This window comes from Notolabrus celidotus, chromosome 15, assembly GCF_009762535.1.
Source record: "Notolabrus celidotus isolate fNotCel1 chromosome 15, fNotCel1.pri, whole genome shotgun sequence".
Taxonomy (NCBI): domain Eukaryota; kingdom Metazoa; phylum Chordata; class Actinopteri; order Labriformes; family Labridae; genus Notolabrus; species Notolabrus celidotus.
Genome location: NC_048286.1, coordinates 12,468,719 through 12,490,372, shown reverse-complemented (window position 1 = coordinate 12,490,372; position 21,654 = coordinate 12,468,719). Strand labels below are relative to the sequence as shown.

Below are 21,654 nucleotides of genomic sequence, written 5' to 3'. Positions count from 1 at the left end.
ACAGTCACCTCAGAGAGATTCTTCAGGACTGAGTTCATGGCCTTTTTAAACACTTCCAAGTTGTTTTAGTATTTTCAAGTTATGTTTTTAAGTAAGATGTACTGAAAATAAGTTAAAGGTTAAAAAAGAAAGTTTGGAAGGCATAGATATATTTTTTATTGTAATGTTGGAGTATTAATGTTCTGGAGTTCTGATGACATCTCAGACAGTTTGAAGTTCTAGCTTGTTTTAATAAATGAAAGTGGGTACATTAGTTTGTGCACAGTTCAGCTTCTCTTTCTTTAATGTTTGAAAGTAAACCATGCCTAACAGCATTCATTTTGGCATTTTCCTATTTATGTCACTTTATTAAAGGCAGTGTGCACTTCACATTGTTATTAGCATTTCCAATACAGTACAATTTTATATATGATACTACTCACAAGTTACTCATTACTTGAGTAGTTTTTTTTTTAGGTACTTATTTACTCTTACTCAAGTACTTATTTCTATGAGTACTCTTACTTCTACTTGAGTAACATCATTAGAAAGTAACAGTACTTTTACTTGAGTACTGTTTCGGTTTACTCTACCCACCTCTGGTAGTCAGTGTACAGCTTGTATAGCAGTGTAAATTTACTGTCCCCTCAAAATAATTCAACACACAGCCATTAATGTCTAAACAACCAGCAATAAAAGTGAGTACACCCCTAAGTGAAAATGTCCAAATTGGGCCCAAAGTGTCAATATTTGTGTGGCCACCATTATTTTCTAGCGCTGCCTTAATCCTCTTGGGCATGGAGTTCACCAGAGCTTCAAGGTTGCCACTGGAACCCTCTTCCACTCCTCCATGACGACATCAAGGAGGTGGTGGATGTTAGAGACCTTGCGCTCCTCGACCTTCCGTTTGAGGATGCCCCACAGATGCTCAATAGGGTTTAGGTCTGGAGACATGCTTTGCCACTCCATCTCCTTTATCCTCAGCTTCTTTAGCAAAGCAGGGGCCGTCTTGGAGGTGTGTTTGGGGTCGTTATCATGTTGGAATACTGCCCTGTGGCCGAGTTTCTGAAGGGAGGGGATCATGCTCTGCTTCAGTATGTCACTGTAAATGTTGGCATTCATGGTTCCCTCAATGAACTGTAGCTCCCTAGTGCCGGCAGCAATCATGTAGACCCAGACCATGACACTCCCACTACCATGCTTGACTGTAGGCAAGACACACTTGTCTTTGTATTCCTCACCTGGTTGCTGCCACATACGCTTGACACCATCTGAACCAAATAAGTTTATCTTGGTCTCATCAGACCACAAGACATGGTTCCAGTAATCCATGTCCTTAGTCTGCTGTCTTTAGCAAACTGTTTGCAGGCTTTCTTGTGCATCAGCTTTAAAAGAAATGTAAGGGGTGTACTCACTTTTGTGAGATACTGTATATTGTTTTACTCAAACTGACATCCTGTGGCGATCTGCAGCACCTTTACAAGAGGAAGAGGGAAGAGGAAAATATGAAACAGTCCCTTTAGAACAGACACGTCACAGCAGCTCGATGTCTACATGGCTCCTCATGGGAAACAAGCACATCTCTGATGACCACACTGCAGACTTGCTCAGGCGTGGAGGTGCTCTGGACCTAGAAATGGGATCCATCAGTTGAGTTGAGAGACACAAAGTTCAAACATAGGGAGCTTGATTGAAAAGGCACAGGTGGAAAAACACTGCTTGTGCTGAATACTTCCTCAGTAATGCCTTTGTCAGACACAGGAACACAATTGGTTATTCATATCTTCAACTAACAACCAACACATTTCCACCAGAATCCAAAACAAAGAAACATTTGAAAAGAGAATCTGAACATAAATATCTCTGTCTACAGGTTTCTATGTGTTTAAAACCTGGGGTTTGTGTGTGTCTGTGATGTTTATGGAGCATCTACAGTCACTCTAATGTGTTTTAAATCTTGGTTTGTACTATCTTGCTATCTCACCTGCCTCCTGCTTTCATCCTGAGCTTCAGCTGACGATTATTTGAATAAACCGAGTAAACACAATGTCTGCTTAGGGACATTTTTATTAAAACATGAAGTAAACATATAAACTGGGCCTCAGACAGACACTCAGAGCATTATAATAAATCTGTGCTTTTATTTTGTAGGAGTCCCGTCTACAGTTCTTATACTTTGGGTGTTGACCAGATTCTTCTTTGACAACAGCGGGTACGATATTAACAGATTATATTTTCCCATATTTCCCTCTTATGATCACAGTGTTAAACTGTAGAGGTAGCAATGGTTGTGGTTATTTAATGTTGACATATTTTAATGCTTATTCTGTGTTTAAATGCAGTTGCTGGGACGACACAGAAAATGTTGGTATTTGGTGGATTATTAAAGGGCCTATAACAGCATCGCTGCTGGTGAGTGGTGAACTGTTGGACTGTCAGTGAAGTCCTCCTCTTTAATGCCATGATTTATCAAGTGTTAAAATGGTCTCTAATACATTTAAGGACTTAGATATATCTTAAAGTTTTGGATCTATTATTATTATCCTGTCTGTGTACATATCTGGAAAGAAGTTCGGGGTTTAGATTGTTAATAAATTTACAGACTAAATACATTTAAAAGTTAATATTCTATTTCTTGTTCTATTTAAAAATCAACATGTTTTTCCAGTCTTGGCGTATTTATGCATACTTGGAATTGTATCTCCACCAGGTCAACATCGTCATCTTCATCAACGTGATCCGGATTCTGGTTCAAAAGCTTAAATCTTCAACCATGGCGGGAAACAATGACACAGGACATTTTATGTGAGTATCAAGTGACTAACACAGATTGACCCGGGAGCTCTCTGTTCAAACAAACAAACAAACAATAGTCCCACTGGAAGCATATGAGTGGTTGAGCTTTGGTAGACTGATCAGTGTTTTTTGAATTAGAAATAAACAAAACTGTTGTGCAGAACACGTTTGAATTGAAGCTTGTTCTAAATGCAGATAAGATAAGCTTCTGCTGTTTACCAACACTAAGACTGGGTCACAAAATGAAACAACGGTTGTCACTGCAGAGGGAAAGGAGATAGAGGTTGTTTCCTCTTACAAATACCTGGGCATTTGGATTGATGACTCCCTTCATTTTAAGCAACATGCACTGTATCTGGTGAACAAGCAGAGGCTAAAATTGAGTTCTTACTTCCCAAACAAATCATGTTTATCTTTTAATGTGGAAAGCTTTTATACCTGTTCTGGATTATGGTGATCTCTTGCACAAGCACGCCTCTGCTCAGTGTCTTCATATGATTGATGCAGCACACCATGCTTCCTTGAGGTTCATTACCAGTTGTCAAGCTCTGTCTCACTGTTATGAGTAGTACTTCCTGGTTGGATGGCCGTCTCTGGCGACCAGTAGGCTGATACATTGGTATATTTTCATATATCAGGCAATTCTTGGTCTGCTACTCCCAGGTCTCCCTTGAAAAAGAGATGTTTGATGTCAATGGGACCAACCTGATTGAATAAAGAGTAAACAAAATAAATAAACAAGGTTGTCGTGTTTGAAAGAGCTCTCAAAGAAACAGAGTAGGCAAAGTAAAGTCATGAATACGGTCATGTTGCATCTCTGTTAGTCATTAGTATCAAAAGCTGAGGCACAATAGAAAGGTGAGAAGACTTTGGATAATAGAGCGGCAGCACAAAACGTCTGGCAAGAGCAAATCAGCAGAGCAACAAGTGAGAGGTGTCAGGCTGTAAAAGCTGCCTCCTCATCCTCATCCTGACTATGAGTGTTACTGCACAGCGGGGAGCCACGCAGGAGATGAATAAACCTCTGATTGTGAAGTTTGCAGGAAGCAGCTGACGCAGGAGAGACTTCAGAGCTCTGCTCGAAACGAACAAAGCCTTACACCTGTGATGTTAATTTTACTCCACCTTTCATTTTTATTTTCATATTTAGGTGGCGTTGTTATACCTTGCTCCAGAGTTAAATGATCTTTTCATGCACAATAACAAACACTCATATCTCCCAAATTTAAGCTGCATGATCTCTTTTTCAATAAGGAAATAATTGGGGATGTTAGCATGTCGATCTCTGAGCTACACCTGCAAAAGGAACTGCTGTGATGAAATATAGTGACAGGGAAGAAAGCCTGATTTTGAGGGGATTGAAGAGGTCAACGATCATGTGATCATGTTCATTAAATGAATCCTTCATCGTACAGTCCACAGAGAGACTTTGGAGTGTGTCTTTGAAGCTGTGATGCAGTTATTAAGAATGTAGTGAAAACTGCTGAGTACGAGATTAATGGATGACAGTTTCTTTAATGAGTTTACCCTGAAGAGAGAGAGGAGAATTAATTGACAGAGAGAGAAAAAGCAGTGCTCATGTATCTACTCTGGGAATAAATCCTTTCCTCCTTTTGATATTCAGTTCTCAGCAGATTCCAGCTCAGCTGAATTAATATAGAATGAGAGCAGCACATAAAAATAGCACCTGGATACAGAAATAGACGTCTTCTCTTCACAAGGGGTGTGACAGGATCGTTCCACCAGTTCACTGGCTGTTGATCCCTCAAAGACTTCATCTCTCCATCGTATCAAACTTCAATCTGGTTCAGACAGATCTGTGATGTTCACACAAAAGCTCCAATCCCAGCTGTGACAAAAGACAAACACAATCCTATTACAGGATGAAAATAATCTGGGATTGTTTTTAGCTGCTTAGGCAGTGATGTTATTTCTGATCAGAGTATTTTGGTTATTTAAAATGTTAAGACGACTTTTTTGAGTGTTACATATACACTGAAACACTTTAAAACTGATGGTATCATCAGAGAATAAGACGATGTGCAGACTTCCATGTCAGGATTAGATTAACTGCTCTTGACTGATCTGTGATAGATCGAGTGTGTGCTCACATCATTTATGATTTTAAGAACATAAAGGGATAAAGCTGGAGTATTTATCAATCCTTGTTGTTGTATCACAGAGGTGGAGTTATTTGTCTAAACTGACTATGACTATGATCTAATGTCACAGCAGACAGCATGTACACAATGTTTATACCTCTCTGGTTTGATTCAGACAAAGCTTTGAGGACAATGCGTCATTTTTGTGTTTTGACATTTTGATTTGATTGGCTGATTGGCTTGATGACGACGATGTTTTAAAGGTCGGTTTATGAGATGTGATCTCTGGGACATCCAGTCAAACTCTAATGAAAGTTGTTGAAAATGTGTCACAGTCTGACATTTAAAACTAAAACACTGATTAGACTGACACTGATAACATGAATATTTCAAACTTCAAATGCCATTATTTATGCATCTGCTGATTTGTGTTGTTGAGATGGTCTGTCTTTTATTATATGCAAATAAACTAAAATCTGAGTCTTGTCTGTTAAGAGTTTAACACACAAAAAGCTAAAGCTAATTTTCTTCAACAGACCTGTTTTACTGACTGGGCACCTGTGCACAAACCCAAAACTAATTATATCAATATTATTTTTTTATATTAACCTATTTATTTTCTTTTCTTTTGATTATTTTTTTCTCTTCTCTCTCTACTTATTTCTTTTCTTTTTTAAATTATTAGAATTATTATTATGTATTATTTTTTTGTATATGTTTTTCATTAACATATTTATTCACTTCTCTACTTACTTATTTTTGTTTTCAAGTCATTCAGCTTATATGTCTGGAGAATTGTATGCCTTGTATAGTATAAATACATGTAATTTTGTACATGTGTACATGTATAATCTGCAAACCCAAACCTTGCAATATTTTATGGACTATGTCAAGTGCCTTAATGTACATTTTATCTTCTATCATTTAGTTTTACTCCCTGATATATTTATTTTATTTTATTGTTTGTTTCCTTTAAAGAAAAACATCACTTGCCTAAAAAAATAAAAAATAAACAGATATTTGAAAAAATAAAAAAACCCTACAAAACCACAAATCAAATCAGAAATATAGAAATTACATATGTGAAGCAGCCTTTACTGTTTTTGGCAGAGAATAATGTGTTTGTAACCTGTAGCAAATGGTAAGAAGCTTCTGTTAGTAAAAAAAAAAAAGAAAGGGTTTCCAAGTTGTGTCTTTTAATTATGTGGCCTTCTGTCCGACCTTTCTTCCTTCTTCTAATCTACTGTAATTTGTGTCCCTCAGGAGGCTGGCTAAATCCACCCTGTTCCTCATCCCTCTCTTCGGGATGCACTACACTGTGTTTGCCTTCCTTCCTGAGAACACCGGAGTGGCAGCGAGACTCTACATCGAGCTGGGGCTGGGATCCTTTCAGGTACGAAGGAGCGAAACAGAACACCTAGTCCATAACCACAAACTTAATTAACTCAGGTCTTTCATGAAGTTACAAAAGATGAGTCGTTTACAGATATTACCCTGAAACTAAAGCAGATAAAACCGCTATTTTTAGTGAACCTGTGCTTTTCCACTTTTACCTGTCATAATGTCTTATATGTACATTGGAATAAACATACACTGGAATGAAAAGGCTGTCATACTGATTTCAGAAAAATTTGCAGTGGTCGCGTTTCCCACTATGACACTTTCTAAGCCCATCACAGTTGTGGTGGATTCTGTTGATTATGAGTCTGGTCGGGCCTATTTTCCTATTTAAAGCAGGGGTTCCCAAAGTGGGGGCTGCGACCCCCTGGGGGGTCTCGAGTGGTTTTCCAAAATGTCTTTTTTTCTTTTTCATTAGTTTTCTGCCTTTCTTTGTTGCCAGGTGACTCCTTAGGTTAGGGTTAGTTTACATTTTATTAAATAAAGTGTGTATGATTGATTTAGATTTCACAAGATTTGAAATCTTTTTGTGTTGCAGGGTTTCGTGGTGGCACTGCTTTACTGTTTCATGAATGGAGAGGTAAGTCAAAGGAGATAATTTTCTTCTGAAAGTTAAATCATAAAACATTTATAATAGAAAAACAGACTTAATCCTCAGTGGATTGAGTTGAATACACACCTAAAAAGATAAAAATTCCCATTCTATAAGTTTTACAGTGATTACTTACCATGTTGCTTTGGGAGACCCTTTTCTCGGAGGTAATGCTCGAGAACAGAAAAATATGTCTGCTATGTAACGGCTGCAAGCTAACTTCATCGTTATCTAGGAACTTGTATCACACATGTACTATATATAGAACGGACAACATGCCCTCATTCCTGTCCATTGTGAGATGTGAAACCAAAAGATGCCTCCAAGGGTGCTGACATATTTAGCTGGTGCAGCCAAAGCATGCACAGAATCAATCTGGCTGCGAAACTTACATGACACCCTTTTTACTGATCAGGTACAGAACGCTGCAGGAGCCATATTAGTCAACAGAGCTATCAATCAATCATCTGTTTAAAATAAAATAAAACTAAACTTCTAAGAAAAATGAACACTGGGACAAAAATCAGCATAAGAACTGACTTTAATGATGGAAACCATGTTTGATAAACATTTTTTTTATATAGTTTGACTCATGTTCCATCTGTTTACATGACAGAGGCGGGCTTATGATCTATACTGCAGCCAGTCAGCAGGGGGAGCTCCATATCTTTTGGCTTCACAGTCAGTGAACACTTACTGCATCCATTTTACAGTATTTCTCAATTGCTAAAACACTAGACCCTATTGTCTGAACCCATGCATTGAATCAGTCACTCTTTTGGCAAAACTATAAGCACTTTCCACCTGTTAGACGCAACTTGCAAACACATTCTCACTCACGAAAGCACATGTTGCACTGTGATGCACTTGTGTTGCATAATGGTAAGCACAGGTTGCAAAGTTAAACACATTTGAAGCACAGGTGTCACAGCTTAAACACAACCACTCAAAACTGATCACACTTGTGGCGAATGATGTGACGAAACCAGTATAAGCCAGCTCAGAGAGCACTGGGTGTTGAAGGTTGTACAATGGACAGAAATAATCTGAGAGGTAGAGGAAGAGTGGGTGTAAGAGGTGGTCAAGGAGGAAGAGGAGGGGAGCGAAATCTAGAAAGACAAAGAACAGTAACTTCTGATGAATTCTGAGCCACTGTGATAGATCATGTTCTTGTCCATGGAATGACAATGAGGGAAGAGAATGTGGATGAAGTCCTGTGGCCTGACCCAGCATGTAGACATGATGCTGTGGCTGAATGATTATAGATACTGTAAGCACTTCAGTTTGATTTTGTGGATATTTCTACAGCTTCATGTCCTGAGCATTGTGTTTTCAGTTTTTTGATATTGTGTGTAATGACTGCTCAGTATTGTTTTAATTTTGATTGACTCCGAGTATGATCTGACAAAATTGTTTGGTTTTGCAGGAAGAGTCAGAGGTTTGTTGAATGTAGTTTGAAAATTGGGTTTTCTAACACTGTTGAGAAAAGTGTGGTGGATGTAAACAAATGTGTTTGAGCAATTGAGAAATATCTATATTATCACATACTACAGTAAAGACTATAATGTTAGCAAGGGATTTGTATCATCGACGTATTATATAATATTATTAAACAGAAATGTTAGCTAGAAATGGCTAATGCTAACATTAACGGTTGTCTAACAGTAACTAATTAGTCATGAAAAGTGTTGTCTTATCTTAAATTTGGCCCAGTGTACCCAAGAATTTGAGTTATTCATTTTCTCCTCAGTTGCATAGTGGATGTAAATTAATGAAATACTAATAAGATGTCAGATTACCTATCTTTATACGCTTTACAAACCCTGAACATAGTAACTTCACCTAAGCCTTTTGATAGCATTTGAGCCAAAGTCAGAAATTTGGCTCAGAAATATCACACACTGGGGCTTTAATATAAGACTCTTTCTGCCTCCAGTACAGCTTTTTATCTGGGAGTAATGTACTGTCATGTATTGTCTGCAGGTCCAAACAGAGCTGCGCAGATGGCTGTGGAAGTGTCACAATCAAAATCATCTTGCCCCTGCCAAACAAAGTATCACCCAGATTACGATTCGGGCCCGTGGGGGGCTAAGTGGCAACATCTCTACAGTATGACTTAAGGAGACAATCTGTTGAAAAATATATACAGTGAGAATGTCACACAAAATATCAGAGGAAATCTTAAAAAGATCAACCTACTGATGTTATTAATTGAACAACACCTCTGTGAGATTACAGTGCAATGGTGAGTGATTGAGGAAACGTTTTGATGATGATATGTTGTGTATTGTGTCAGAAGCAGCTTTGAGCCAACAGTGTGGTCCCTCTTCTTTAATAGCTGCATCAAATGTGGTATAAAAGTAAAGGCGCTCTGGTGCTCGGTTTGTACTGATGTCACGGTGACACTGAAATAACAAGACCACAGTAGCGACAGAGCTGTCCCTGAGCTTGCATGAAGATGATTTGATAAGGTTGTGTTTACAGTTTGGACCACAAAAATGAGCAAACATTGAGAGGTCCCATGGGAACAGCTGTGAAAACAATGGGTGTTTGAACTTGGCTGAATTATGTTTAACAAGCTTGATTTGGTGAACTGTTTTTGTGCTGCATGGAACAAAAACAGTTATGCTATTTTGGTGCAGGATGAAAATATGTGCAGCGGGCTTGATCTGAAACTAGTACGCTTGTGGAGTTCTGTGCAACAAATTCACCCCCTGCTATGGAAAACTTTTCAATTATGAAGTTAAAGAGAAACCTGAGTGAATGTATTTATATTGTGTGTTTAATTGTGTGAGTGTGTGTGAACGAGTATTGGCATGTCCTAAATTAACATACTTAATTTGAAGCATTGATGAGCCATCAGTATTTTTTTTTTTTACTTTTGTCTTCACCTTTTTCTTTTCTTCTTGTACTTTCTTCAAATGTGATACTTTTTTGATACATTAGTTGCACTGCAGGTTACAGACAATTTATACAAACAGAGTGCAAGGAATTTTCTATGGTAAAATAGCCTTAAAATGGTACTGTACAACAAGACAAAGCATTTAATCTGCAACAGTTACAGTGTCTTAACATTCATGTTTGTAAGTGTCTTTGAAGCTAAGCTCTTGTCTATGTAGCTCCCTTCTTTACAGACCATGAATAATGCACTGTAATGTTACATTCATGACCTCTGCTGTCATTGTAAGTACACAAAATGATTTGTCATTGGATATTATTTTCAACTTAACTGTATTTTCATTGTTTTTGTGGGTCTAGTGAGGGTCGGCCTGTGTGGAAAGAAAAGCACAATAATAAAGATGTTGTTTGATAAGTGGCATCACTGTTTTGTGATATGTTGAATAAGCTATTCATTTATATATGTTTGTTTTTTAGATTGTAAGGTGTGGAGGAAAAACTTGGGGAGAAATGTTTTTAAGAAGCCTGTTTTTTTTTTGAGGGGGTAGGGGCAAAACTAACTCAAAAAAGTAGGAAACGTCAGTTCTTGTGGCTTTGTACACTTCATGATTTTTTTCTTTTAAGTGTGTTAAAAAAGAATAAAAAAATGATCAAATCCAAAGAATTCTAAACATGAATTTTCTCACATAAAATTTACAGTAAAGCCTACCAATATTTCTGCTAAAAACTATCACTTAGTGAGTCCGTGAGCTCCCTTGTCTCGTAGGTTCCTCTGAGTCGCAGCTGTAGACGGCCTGCTGCTGCAGACGGCCTGCTGCTGCAGACATGCCAGATTCCAGCTGCTACAACTACTACTATCCATCTCACCACTATCATCTCTCTCTCTTCATCTCCCTCTTTCCCTCTTTCCAACCCAACTTGGTCTCAGCAGATGGCTGTCAATCATGAGTCTGGTTCTGCTTGAGGTTTCTGCCTGTTAAATCTGTATCATTTGTATTTATCTAAATTCCATCTGTAACATTGTATATATCTCAATTGTATTCTATCTTTATTTATTGTATTCTATCTTTATTTATCTATTTTTATTTTTACTTATTTTTTTTACTAATTGGAACTTTTTTCTTGATTGTACTTATGTCTGGGTTGCTGCAACAACTGAATTCCTCCCTCTTGGGGATCAATAAAGTAATATCTTATCTTAACTCCTGTATGTAAGATGGGACTGTCTTGAAGCTGGGTCTTTTTAAATAATATAACATAAAGTATGGTCTAGTTTGTAAAGTGTCTTGAGATAACGTGTTGTGATTTGGCGCTATATCAATAAAGATTGATTGATAGATTTGAAGGGGAGGCCAATCAAATAAATTACAATACACAAAGTACAACAACAAACCACAGATAGATTTATTTTGCAGTCAAATTTACACAACTTGAGACATGGATATTTGACACCAGAACACATGTTGCACATCATACACTTTCACAGAACATAATGTAAATGAATTTTTAAATATTTTTTGACATTTAAGTTATATTCTCATGAGTGCTTGTCATTACAGACACATGCTCACAGAACCACTCTCTCAAACTTCCACACATTCTCTCTCACACACACACACTCTGAAAACAGAAAGGCTACATCAACATAAATATACAAAAACACGGTCACAAACAATACAGGTTTTTGTCAAGAGGTCTACCTGTGTGCCAAAAAAATATACATACAGAGTACTGTATATATAATCAAGAAAAGACATCATTTGTACACTATGGCAAATTGATAGCAGGCAACATTTAAGAGCAGCTGAGCAACATCGGTACATTCAAAAATTCATTTGCAATCAGTACAGCTCACACACACTCAACACTTGATAAAACTGGCTCAACACAGAGCCGCCACAGAAAGGCTTTTATACACAAAGATATGCCACACTAAGGGTAAAAGTTTGATTCAAAGAAGTAGTTTGACATTTTAGGATGGACATGAAATATTTGCTTTCTAGCCAAGAGTTAGAAGTGAAGACAGATGACAAGATACTGGAAACAGAGGAAATCTAACCAGTAGACATAAGCTAGCCAGTACTTGGCTAACATCTCTTGGCTAGCTCTCATGTATTAGATCAGGGATAACAGCTTGGGAGTGAATGTTACCTAACAAATAGAGCAGTAATTTACTAGCAAGTTATTCCATCTGCTTCGGTGGTACAGCTAAATATACTGTAGATGAAAACTAAGTGGTAGTTTGGAAATATTTACTAGCTGGCAAGTAAACATCGACTAGCTAGCTGCTCTGTTCTCTCCAGGGGGACATAGCTTTTAGATGTTAACTTGAAGCTAAACATTTTACTAGTTGTAATAATATGTACAAAGACAAAGTATTAAAAAATAGCACAATGTTGTAGCTTCATAGTTGTTTAGGTCAGAGCCAACTTAGAGTCTTTGTGCTTTGCTTAGTTAATTATCTGCTAGTTTAACATTAAGCACAGTGGTAACAAACTTCTCATCTAACTCTTTGCAGAAAAGCGAACAAACATTTTTCCAAAATATCCAACAACCACTTTAGGAAATGTCTTCTTTTTTTTTAACACATAAAAAAATGGTTGCGATTAAAGATAAAAAGGAGGAGAATTTAAAGACAGTGTGGTCAGCTTAGATTAAAATGAAGCTAAATATTGCAATGCCTGATTATGATAATATTTTAAAAGCCAAACTAACTCGGGGAGTCCACAGGATGCGTGTGCGCCGCGTTACGGCTGCGACACGGCTCTGCTCCGTCCGGGGCTTTCGCCCTGGTCCATAGGATGCGTGTTTGGAGCGGCGCGCACTCCGGAGCAGGAAACTCAAGATCCCTCGAGAACTCCAAAACGCGCGAGAACAACACAGTATAAACTTTTCCTCGTCCATGGTGTCGGATATCTTTGAGACTGACGTCTGGCCCGATGCCACAGGTTATGACGTAATGTTGAAGAAGTGGTGAAATTTACGATCTTGTGTTTGCACATGGTGTTTATTTTGAAAGTGAGCGGATGTTGCATACGATCCTCGTGCCTGACTTCTGGGATAGTTCGATCATTTCTGTGTCGATTGACGCGTGCTGGGCGCGGGGAGCGGCGAAAATAGACTCCCCGCGTATCTCTGGCAGAGCGGCGCGGCGAAACGCTCCAGAGACGGAGCTGAGACGCGCCGCAGCGCGCCCTGTGGACTCTAGAGCATTGACTTGAATGGGAACCTATTTGCTGCGACGTGCGCGGCACAGCCGTAACGTAACGCGACGCATCCTGTGGATCTTGGGCTTTAGAGTTTGTGTTTGATTAAGGACACTGCAACAAAACAGCCAATAGTTACATAGTTGCACATCAGTTCTCATTGAGAAAATAACATTTTGTTTGGGCTTATGTAATGATTTGTGTTAAAGCTGCTGTTGGTTGGTAGGTAGGTCGGTACTCATTGGTAAGTGGAGTAGTTTGAGAATATTGCCAAATCTCTGCGTTTTCCAATGCCTTTGTATCAAGCAATGTTATTATTCCCCTCGTTCCCGTTATGACGGACCAATCACAGCTAATCTCCAATCCTCTGTCCTGATTGGTTAAGGGGCGGCCCCTACTACGTCCTCCGATTGGTTATGAGTCCGGCACTATCATGACTGCACACGCCGATCTGTGTTGGGGGGCTAAGAGGAAATCTGGTTGGGAGGGATAGTGTTGACATTTGAAGTCCCTCTCTCTGAACAGATGTTTACTCTGACTACCAACAGCAGCTTTAATGCAAGATAAGAAATAATAAGCGGTGTTAAGAATGTGGCATACAAATGCCTCAATGCCCCAACTTTCTTTCATTTCATCTAAAACACTGAAAAAGCAAACTGATGCCAGTCAAACTTTCCCTTTTTTCAGCAAACTGGTAAAGTAAAATTCTAGCACTTGATTGCCACCTTGTGGTCAACAAATATACAGCAGAGACACAGTCAAGTGAGGAGTTTTGAAAACTCTTCTTTTCACACAGTAACAGCTTTGAGACATGGTCGTTTCCATCTGAGCTGAATCAGACTCAGAGTGACGGCTGGTGATAGAACACGTAAGCAGCAGTGGAGTGGTTATTTAATCACACCCTCATACACACTTTGTGTTTTATCTGTTGCAGTTCTTCCACCTTCTGAACCCTTCCTAATTAAAACAAAATTACATTATTTCTCTTCCTCTGGCTCTAGTTCCCTTGAAGGTATCTTTTCTCACAGTCATATCTCTTTTTTTTAGTCTAAAAGCAGCTGAGCAGATGAAACAGACTCATCTTCTCAGTAGCTTTTTAGAGGTTTCATTTGTGTTTCATCTCTGATAACATCCTCTGCACAGCGATTTCATATACAATTTGTATGTTTTTAATTTTTTTTAATATCATGAGACATGATGCCAAAAACCTCTTTCACTGTCATCAGTATTGGCACTACATTTATGGCACTTTGACCAAAAGAGTCCACTTAACTTTGTGTTATGAAATCATACACCAGGTTTACAATAGTAACAACCAAGAAGACATTAATACTGTCCATTGAAAAAACTCATGACACTAGTTCATGGAAAATAAATATAAAATCTGTAATAACTCCAACAATTCATCGTATGAATTAACTACATTCATTTAATCCACTCTGATGAAAGTGCAAAAAATAAATATCTTGAGTAAATATGGTGGATTAATCCTCCTGTACAGATCATTTCATCTTTCATTACATGATCATTTTTAAAAGCTTGTTTGTGCACACAGAAGAGATGAGTAAAGAAAAGGGTAACACTCTGTGATTGTCAAGAGCTGTCACATTAAAGCATCATGTTGACTTTAAGTTGTGTCTGTTTTGATGAGTTTATGTGTTCTGCGTTGGTTCTGAATTGTTACATATCTTCACTTGTCTTGAATGGATGGTAGTTGCAACCAATAGGCTCAGTAAAGCAGCAATTATGAAGAGAAATTACCCAAGTCTTGTCCAACTCATGATTTCAAATAAACAGCAGGACTCTTTTCCCTTTATGCCAGTTATAGAAAAAGACAAACAAGAACGACTAAATGAAAGAGCAAAAAATTTGAAGCACAGTACTTAGAATTCAAAACTTTTCATAGTGATCCACGATACAACACATCACCCTGAACATTCTTTGCAGGAAACAAATCTTTCTAAACCTTTACAATAACTTTTTACACCTCTGTAAATAAAAGTGAGAGCTATTTGTGACTGGCGAGGCACTTTGGAATGTGAGAAATGATTAGTTCAAACAGAATTTTATGAAAATCAATTAAATATTGCGAGATGATTCGAGGCTCAGAGAAAATAGCATGTTGAGGGTTTAATTCTCCTTGCCTTCGATAAAAATACTGTACATATAAACTCATGGCACTATGAGGAGCTTGGAATAAAAGCATCCAGAAAATGGCACATTAGTGTTTCTGTTCACAGTCTGCAAGAACGCAACTGACATGTCTGTGAGAGAGAAAACAGCAGGAGGAAACCGCTGTAGATTTGTTATTAAATGTGAGGCTAATTCAGTATAGACTGTAGATTTAGACTTTTAAATCCAAAGATGTAATCCCTCATGTATTCTGCTTTCCTCTTCAGCAGTGGTTCCTTATTTTTTTGGTTTTGTGACCTTTAAAAATACAAAATCACAAGTGTCATATTTGTTCCAGCTGAGAGCACTTCAAGAAAATCTCAAATTTCCATCTCAGAGTGCCTTGAGATGTTAAAAGTTTTGCGCTTTAACATAAATGTCCTCAAATATAAAAAGAATTTAATGGAGCACAAAATATTGTTCATAATTATCTACTTCTTGTAACTGAATGTCAACACGAGTCAGGTTTGTTTTGTGACAGAGGCTGGGACTCACAGCCACACACTTATTATTCATTGGCACTTTGTTCTTATACAGAAAATACTGTGTTTGAATATAATACAGGCAAATAGTTCAGGGTAAGATCTCCTCTGTCCTCAGTATTTATGATGAAGTCTACAGATTTGAGCTCCAGTTCCTTTTGTTTGAAAAGGTCATTACAATACTGCGTTATGCAAAAGAAAACTAATATGATCCAGACACTAAAGACTAACTATTTACAAAGTCCATGAGCTGTTTCTTTTCAATATATCTTTTGACATACTCTGTACTTACGGCTGATTGTAGAAAAATGTCAAAATTCAAGATGGAACAATTAAACAATGAGCATATGTACAAGCAAGGCGAACATTTGGTTTGTTGATATTGAACTCTGGCCTGTTACAAGATCAGATTCAGTCAGGCAACTTGTTTGGCACTTTGAATCACATTTACTTTCCACCCAACAGCCAAATATGACCCCTACAATTATTGTTGAACTTTAAGTCTAGCTTTAGTACTGTTCTTTTGGCACCAACTCTGTTGTACTTTTATTTGTTAATTAAAAATCAGGGTTAAATTGAAGTAAGACGAAAAAATAAATGTTGGTTTTTAACAGCCAATAGATAGATTGGTTTGTTTGTAAAAATGTGAAGTGCATCATTAATATAAAAACTTGCAATCTGCAGTTAACTAAAGTATTCACATAAATGAGGTTTTAGAATCAAATGAATCAAGTATGTATCTCAGCTATGCACCTGTGAAGAAGCTCCAGTAAATGCTCTCAAAAGTACCTCATTTGCTTAAAGATGGACTACAAAATAAGAGTTGAAGGGGCCACTTTGGTCTGCTCTGGTTGGTCTGGAATTACATTTAGTGAACGGCACCTTGAGTTGACTCCTGCCTGTCACACGCTCAGGTGGGGAGGCTGATGTTGGCGTTCTCCGCCAGCGGCTGGACATGCGGATCTGGGAGCTGCTCTTGCTTAGAATCGACAGCTGAGTCCCGCCGTTCACATCCGCTGCTGGCCAATGAAGGGTGCCTTTGTTGCTTCAGGTCCACAGCAAAGTATCGGTTCACCGTCCAGCTGCGCCATTTCCTCTTGATCTCCGACTGCACCTTCAGGGAGAAACTTCACAAGGTCATTTTAATGAACTTTAAGCTACACCAGCTCTACCAAAAGGTACAGTACACTCAAGTTAACTTGATCACAGCTGAAATCTGTGATACATTCACAAACGCTGCACAAATAATTGATTGGGAAGATTATTGAAGATATTTAAACCAATCTTGGTTTTGCACATTAGAGGTCTGCTGTATAGATGGTTAGGTTTAACCCTGACCTTAAAGAGTCCATACGTTTACATTTCCTGTTTACTTATGAGAGCAGAGGTTGTTTTTCCTTTCTTTAAGAAATGAGGGCTTTAGGTTTATACACAGTCAGCGAAAAAAGGACATGCCTGATTTTTAGTAATGTGTCAAAGGAAAAGTAATGGTGCACTGTTACTCTTTCTGGACCCCTGATTGTATTAATAACCTGTAGACATATGTAGGGATGACTAACTATGGGGAAAACACAAAAACAAAAAAAACGAGGAGCCTTTATAGAATCAATATGAATAAGAAAAACAAGAGGTTGATGAAGATATCACTGTGTCTTGGTACTGAGACAAGGCTTACCTCTCCATTGAGGAAACAATACAGGACAGCTACAACAAAGCCTGGAGAGAAGGACAGACAACAAAAAAAGAGATATCAACTTGAGATAGATTTAAAATGTATGCTATTCAACACAACATTGTGCAGGGACAGCTTTGAAAGGCAGACAGATTTGAAAGCTAATAAAGTCTTTATTACTCGGCTTTCTTATATATATTACTGATCTTTCAGTTGTGTAAGATGCTTGATTTTAATTGGTCAAAACCCCTTGAAAACTCCTTGACAATGGTGATTAACTTTCACTAACATGAGCACGCCAGAGGTACACTGATCACGTCACGTCAAATCAATCTGCAGAAAAGGGTTCCGGCATATTTTGCTTCTGCTTGTTGACACCATGGACCACACGGTGAAGTAAAATTATCAGTTTCCGTTAGCATCAAATCAATGTGACTAAAATGTTAGCCTCAGTTAGTGTGCTAAATCGGCAGGCTATGGACATTTTCGTATCAGATCCTGTTCAGCAATATTAGCAATGGCAGAGGAGCCGTAAATTGAAACTTTCAAAGAAACTTAACCTCCACTTCGTGTCAGGGTCTTGTCACATCTATTTCCCATAACTACCTGCTAACCATACAATTATTCCTTACATATTTTTTGAAGATGATTTTGATATTGTGTTTGGCTGGAGTGGCATCAAAAAACTTTATTTTCTACAATATAAAGTGACTTAAATTTAGCCCTGGGGATCAAACAATTGGACATTATTTGTTGCTTCTACTCCACTGAGTAAGAGATAAGATAAGATAGTCCTTTTCCTCGTCCCACACGGGGAAATTCAAGAAAACATATGAGAATAGAATCCATCTGTTTGTGTCGGTAGAATGTTTTTGATGTTCATTAAAGCTGCTGTTGGTAGGAATGGTGTGGAAAAACTACTTTTTTTCTGCCGGGTTTGGAAATAAAAGGTCATAATGCCCATCGGTACTCATCTGTAAGTGAAGTAATTTGAGATTATGGCAAAATCTCTGTGTTTTCCAATGCCTTTGTATCAAGCAATATTATTATTCCTCTCGTTCCCGTAATCACGGACCAATCAGAGCTACTCCCAAACCCTCTGTCCTGATTGGTCGAGTGGCGGCCCACTATGTCGCCCTGATTGGCTGGGAAGCCACTACTTCCTCATAGAACACGCACAACAATCTTTTGTGGGCGGGGTTACGGGAGCAGAGAGGGGAGGGGTAGTGTTGACATTCGAAACCTCTCTCAGATCTGATGTTTATATCACGGCTACCAACAGCAGCTTTAACAGGCAAAAACCTTTCTGCTGTGACATTACTTCAGCCATGTTTGTTACCCTTTTTGCATCTAGTAGAAATCAAGCAAAGTTAAACACTCATCAGCTCTAAACCATCTCCAACATTTACTTAACTAAAACCATGAGCTGCAGTGATACTCTTAAACCACAGACACTGATTTAATCAGTGTGTCTCTGTCCAACAAACGCTAACTCTATATTCAGCTTGGTGCTCCACAGTAGGTCACCTTTCTCCTTCAGTAGGAGCTGAATCCAGAGCTGCTTTCAGCATCTTCATTTCCACAGGGGGACTAGGAAAACCTCAAACACTTCTCTAATCTGTCTGAAGAGCCTTTCACACAACAAGACCTGACCACTGTCTCTTTGTGCTTTGTTTTAACCCTTCATAGTTTCTTTCAGTTAAAAATCTAAAAGCCATCTGTTCTCTTTCATCACCTGGTGGAGGTGTGTTGAGCTTTTGACCGGGAGGCTAGGTGTGACTATTGGTGTAGCACTCTTTTTATCTAAACATCTATACTCATATGATTTAACATCACATTATGGTCTTCAATTAGAAGCAGGTATTTCAGGGGCTTGAGCAAAATCATACCTGGAAGGATCCAAGCCCCAGCTCAAAGACCAGTCTCTCCCTCTTGCTGACGTCTTCAGGTGAGAAGGCAAACACAGTGTAGTGAATACCAAACAGAGGGATGAGCAGGAGGGTGGACCGCGCCAAACGCCTACACACACACACACACACACACACACACACACACACACACACACATACAGTTGATTACTGAAGTGGAAGTCAAATGCAAATTGTAGCCATGGTTTAATAGGGCCGGTCAGCTGGATGTGATGCAAGAACAGAGCTACTGATGCAATGTTATGACACATTTTCTGAGTACTGCTGGTAAATAATCTTTAAAACACAGCTCTCAATTCATAGTCAAGACATGAATGAATAAAGGAGTATTAGCACTGAAGGATAAGGCTGGAGATAGATTTTGTTTATTGTTTTGTATACAAGTCCCATTAAAAAGACAAAAACCTACAATGAACTTGTGAATTCAATCCTTGTTTATCTCGTCCACACAGCTCCAGGAAAAATGAAAACATGTACATTAAGCTCACTTTTTCACTGTTGACTTGTCTTTTTCACTTGAGTAAACTCAGATCTTAAGTTCAGTTGAAGTCAAATCAACATACCATCCTGCTGCTGTAAATACAAAATAGTAGTTCCAAATAAACTTACTCTGTTAAAAACAGTGCCAAGCTTTTGAAGGTAGGGAGCAAAACTCAAAATTTGTTACAGAGCTTCATCTTCAGTTAAAAGAAAATGAACTTCTAATGTCTATAAAGAAAGGGAAGTTAGAAAGGATTGAATAAACCAAGTCATTGGTTTGGGTCCTTTATGGGATTGGTTGACAATAAGACAAATGCATCGTTACACCAGCCTTATCCTGTTGAATTGAGATTTAGTTTTCTAATTCCTGTCCATGACTGAAACAGGAACAACAGTTGACATGTGCAATCTACTCCTGTGGTTTCAACAAGATTTAATCAAGCAGAAAAACACTGTTCTGATTTAGAAGTGAGGAATGGAAATACAAAGAAACACAACAAATGACATGTCAGAGAAGGACGAGACAAATGTGCAACACAAAGTTCTGTTAGGACAGAACAAAACGGTTACACTATGAGCTATGAGAGGTGTTAGAAATGCCCCGTCAAAATTCTTAAAACCTAACACCTCCAATGAATTAGATCAAAAATGTAAGCAGTGATGTGTGGGTTATGTGCTCTTGTATTTCTATCTTTGCGAGGACTGCATAGAAAATTTTCCTTATTGTCTTCACAAAAATTTAAAGAGCTGTTTGAGGGGTGAGATTAGTTCATTAGTAAAGGTTAGGATGTGGCTGTGATGGATTGGTTGTTGTCAGGGAGTGAAGGATGCATTATGTCTACGAGGGTCCACACAAGAATCAAAACTCATGTTTATGTGAGTGTGAAAGTACGCATGTGGGAGTCCAGAACACTGAAAAAAACTTTAAGAACCACTCGTGCAAAACACACACATACAGTCGACACAAGACGGACACACACACAAACACATATGTTAGCTGACAAACACACACACACACACACACACACACTTACAGTGTGATGGTGGATAACTCTGACATCCTGCACGAATGCTGAACAGCCTGTGTGGGCTCACTGAAGCATTTCTGAGCACAGCTGCTACACAGCACAAAGACAACACAACAATACAACAAAGACAATGTCTTTAGGGACACAGACTCACAGTCTTACACTAAACAAACACACATACACACACAAACACACACAAACACACACACACACACATACACACACACACACATACACACATACACACACACACAATCACACATACGTTCACACTTGGTCACGCACGCACAGGTCTAAGCAACAGATGAGAATGACATTATCTACAGGGCCTCAAAAGACGCCTTCCTGTGGGAGCTGAACAGGAGTGATGTCTGGCTACAGTACAGCTCCATAATGAGGCTCAAGCTTCCTGCCAACAGGTAGCACAATGAAATTTATTCTGAAATATGTCTGCAAAGACACACCAGAGGTTTAATGATAAAAATGTTAAGTTGAACACTGTTAAGGCTGCAATAAAATGCATTTATGAATGCACTGCTCTGAATAATTCTGCTGGTGTTTGTTTGTCAAGTGTATTTAAAGGGACAATGCCACTGTGGGCCAAAGTAGCAGCTGGTTAATGGATACGGCTGGTGTTATTTTAAAGTTTTCTTATCACCAACAAAGCCAATCAAAAACTAGAACCTCTCCATCATCTCTGCTATGTCTGTGGAATCTAGTCTATTTGTTCTTGTGGTAAAACTTAAGAAGATACGTTTTATTTTTCGAAGGTCTCAGTAGTTTCCTAAAACAGTCGGGCTCTGTGGATTAACAAACAGAAGGAAAGCATGAATTTCCACTGCAAGGAAAAACACACGAAAAACACACTGGGCTCTCTTTGAGTATTTACAGCAGCAGGAGGGTGAATGTGGGATTAACTCA

General features: G+C 38.5%; 2 protein-coding genes across 2 annotated transcripts in view; one reads left to right on the top strand and one right to left on the bottom strand.

The window, feature by feature from the left end:
• Positions 1-10,186, top strand: part of ghrhra (growth hormone releasing hormone receptor a) — a 41,471-nt gene extending 31,285 nt beyond the window's left edge. Inside the window, exons 8-13 of the mRNA XM_034702247.1 lie at positions 2,131-2,191; positions 2,322-2,391; positions 2,690-2,784; positions 6,141-6,270; positions 6,814-6,855; positions 8,851-10,186. Of these exons, the coding sequence (XP_034558138.1) occupies positions 2,131-2,191; positions 2,322-2,391; positions 2,690-2,784; positions 6,141-6,270; positions 6,814-6,855; positions 8,851-8,982 (530 nt within the window). The 3' untranslated portion in view covers positions 8,983-10,186. The remainder of the gene's footprint in view (positions 1-2,130; positions 2,192-2,321; positions 2,392-2,689; positions 2,785-6,140; positions 6,271-6,813; positions 6,856-8,850) is intronic.
• Positions 10,187-11,145: 959 nt separating this feature from the next.
• Positions 11,146-21,654, bottom strand: part of LOC117826191 (pituitary adenylate cyclase-activating polypeptide type I receptor-like) — a 33,954-nt gene continuing 23,445 nt past the window's right edge. The window contains 5 exon segments of the mRNA XM_034702078.1: positions 11,146-16,636; positions 16,638-16,739; positions 17,301-17,342; positions 19,187-19,316; positions 20,740-20,823. Of these exon segments, the coding sequence (XP_034557969.1) occupies positions 16,424-16,636; positions 16,638-16,739; positions 17,301-17,342; positions 19,187-19,316; positions 20,740-20,823 (571 nt within the window). The 3' untranslated portion in view covers positions 11,146-16,423.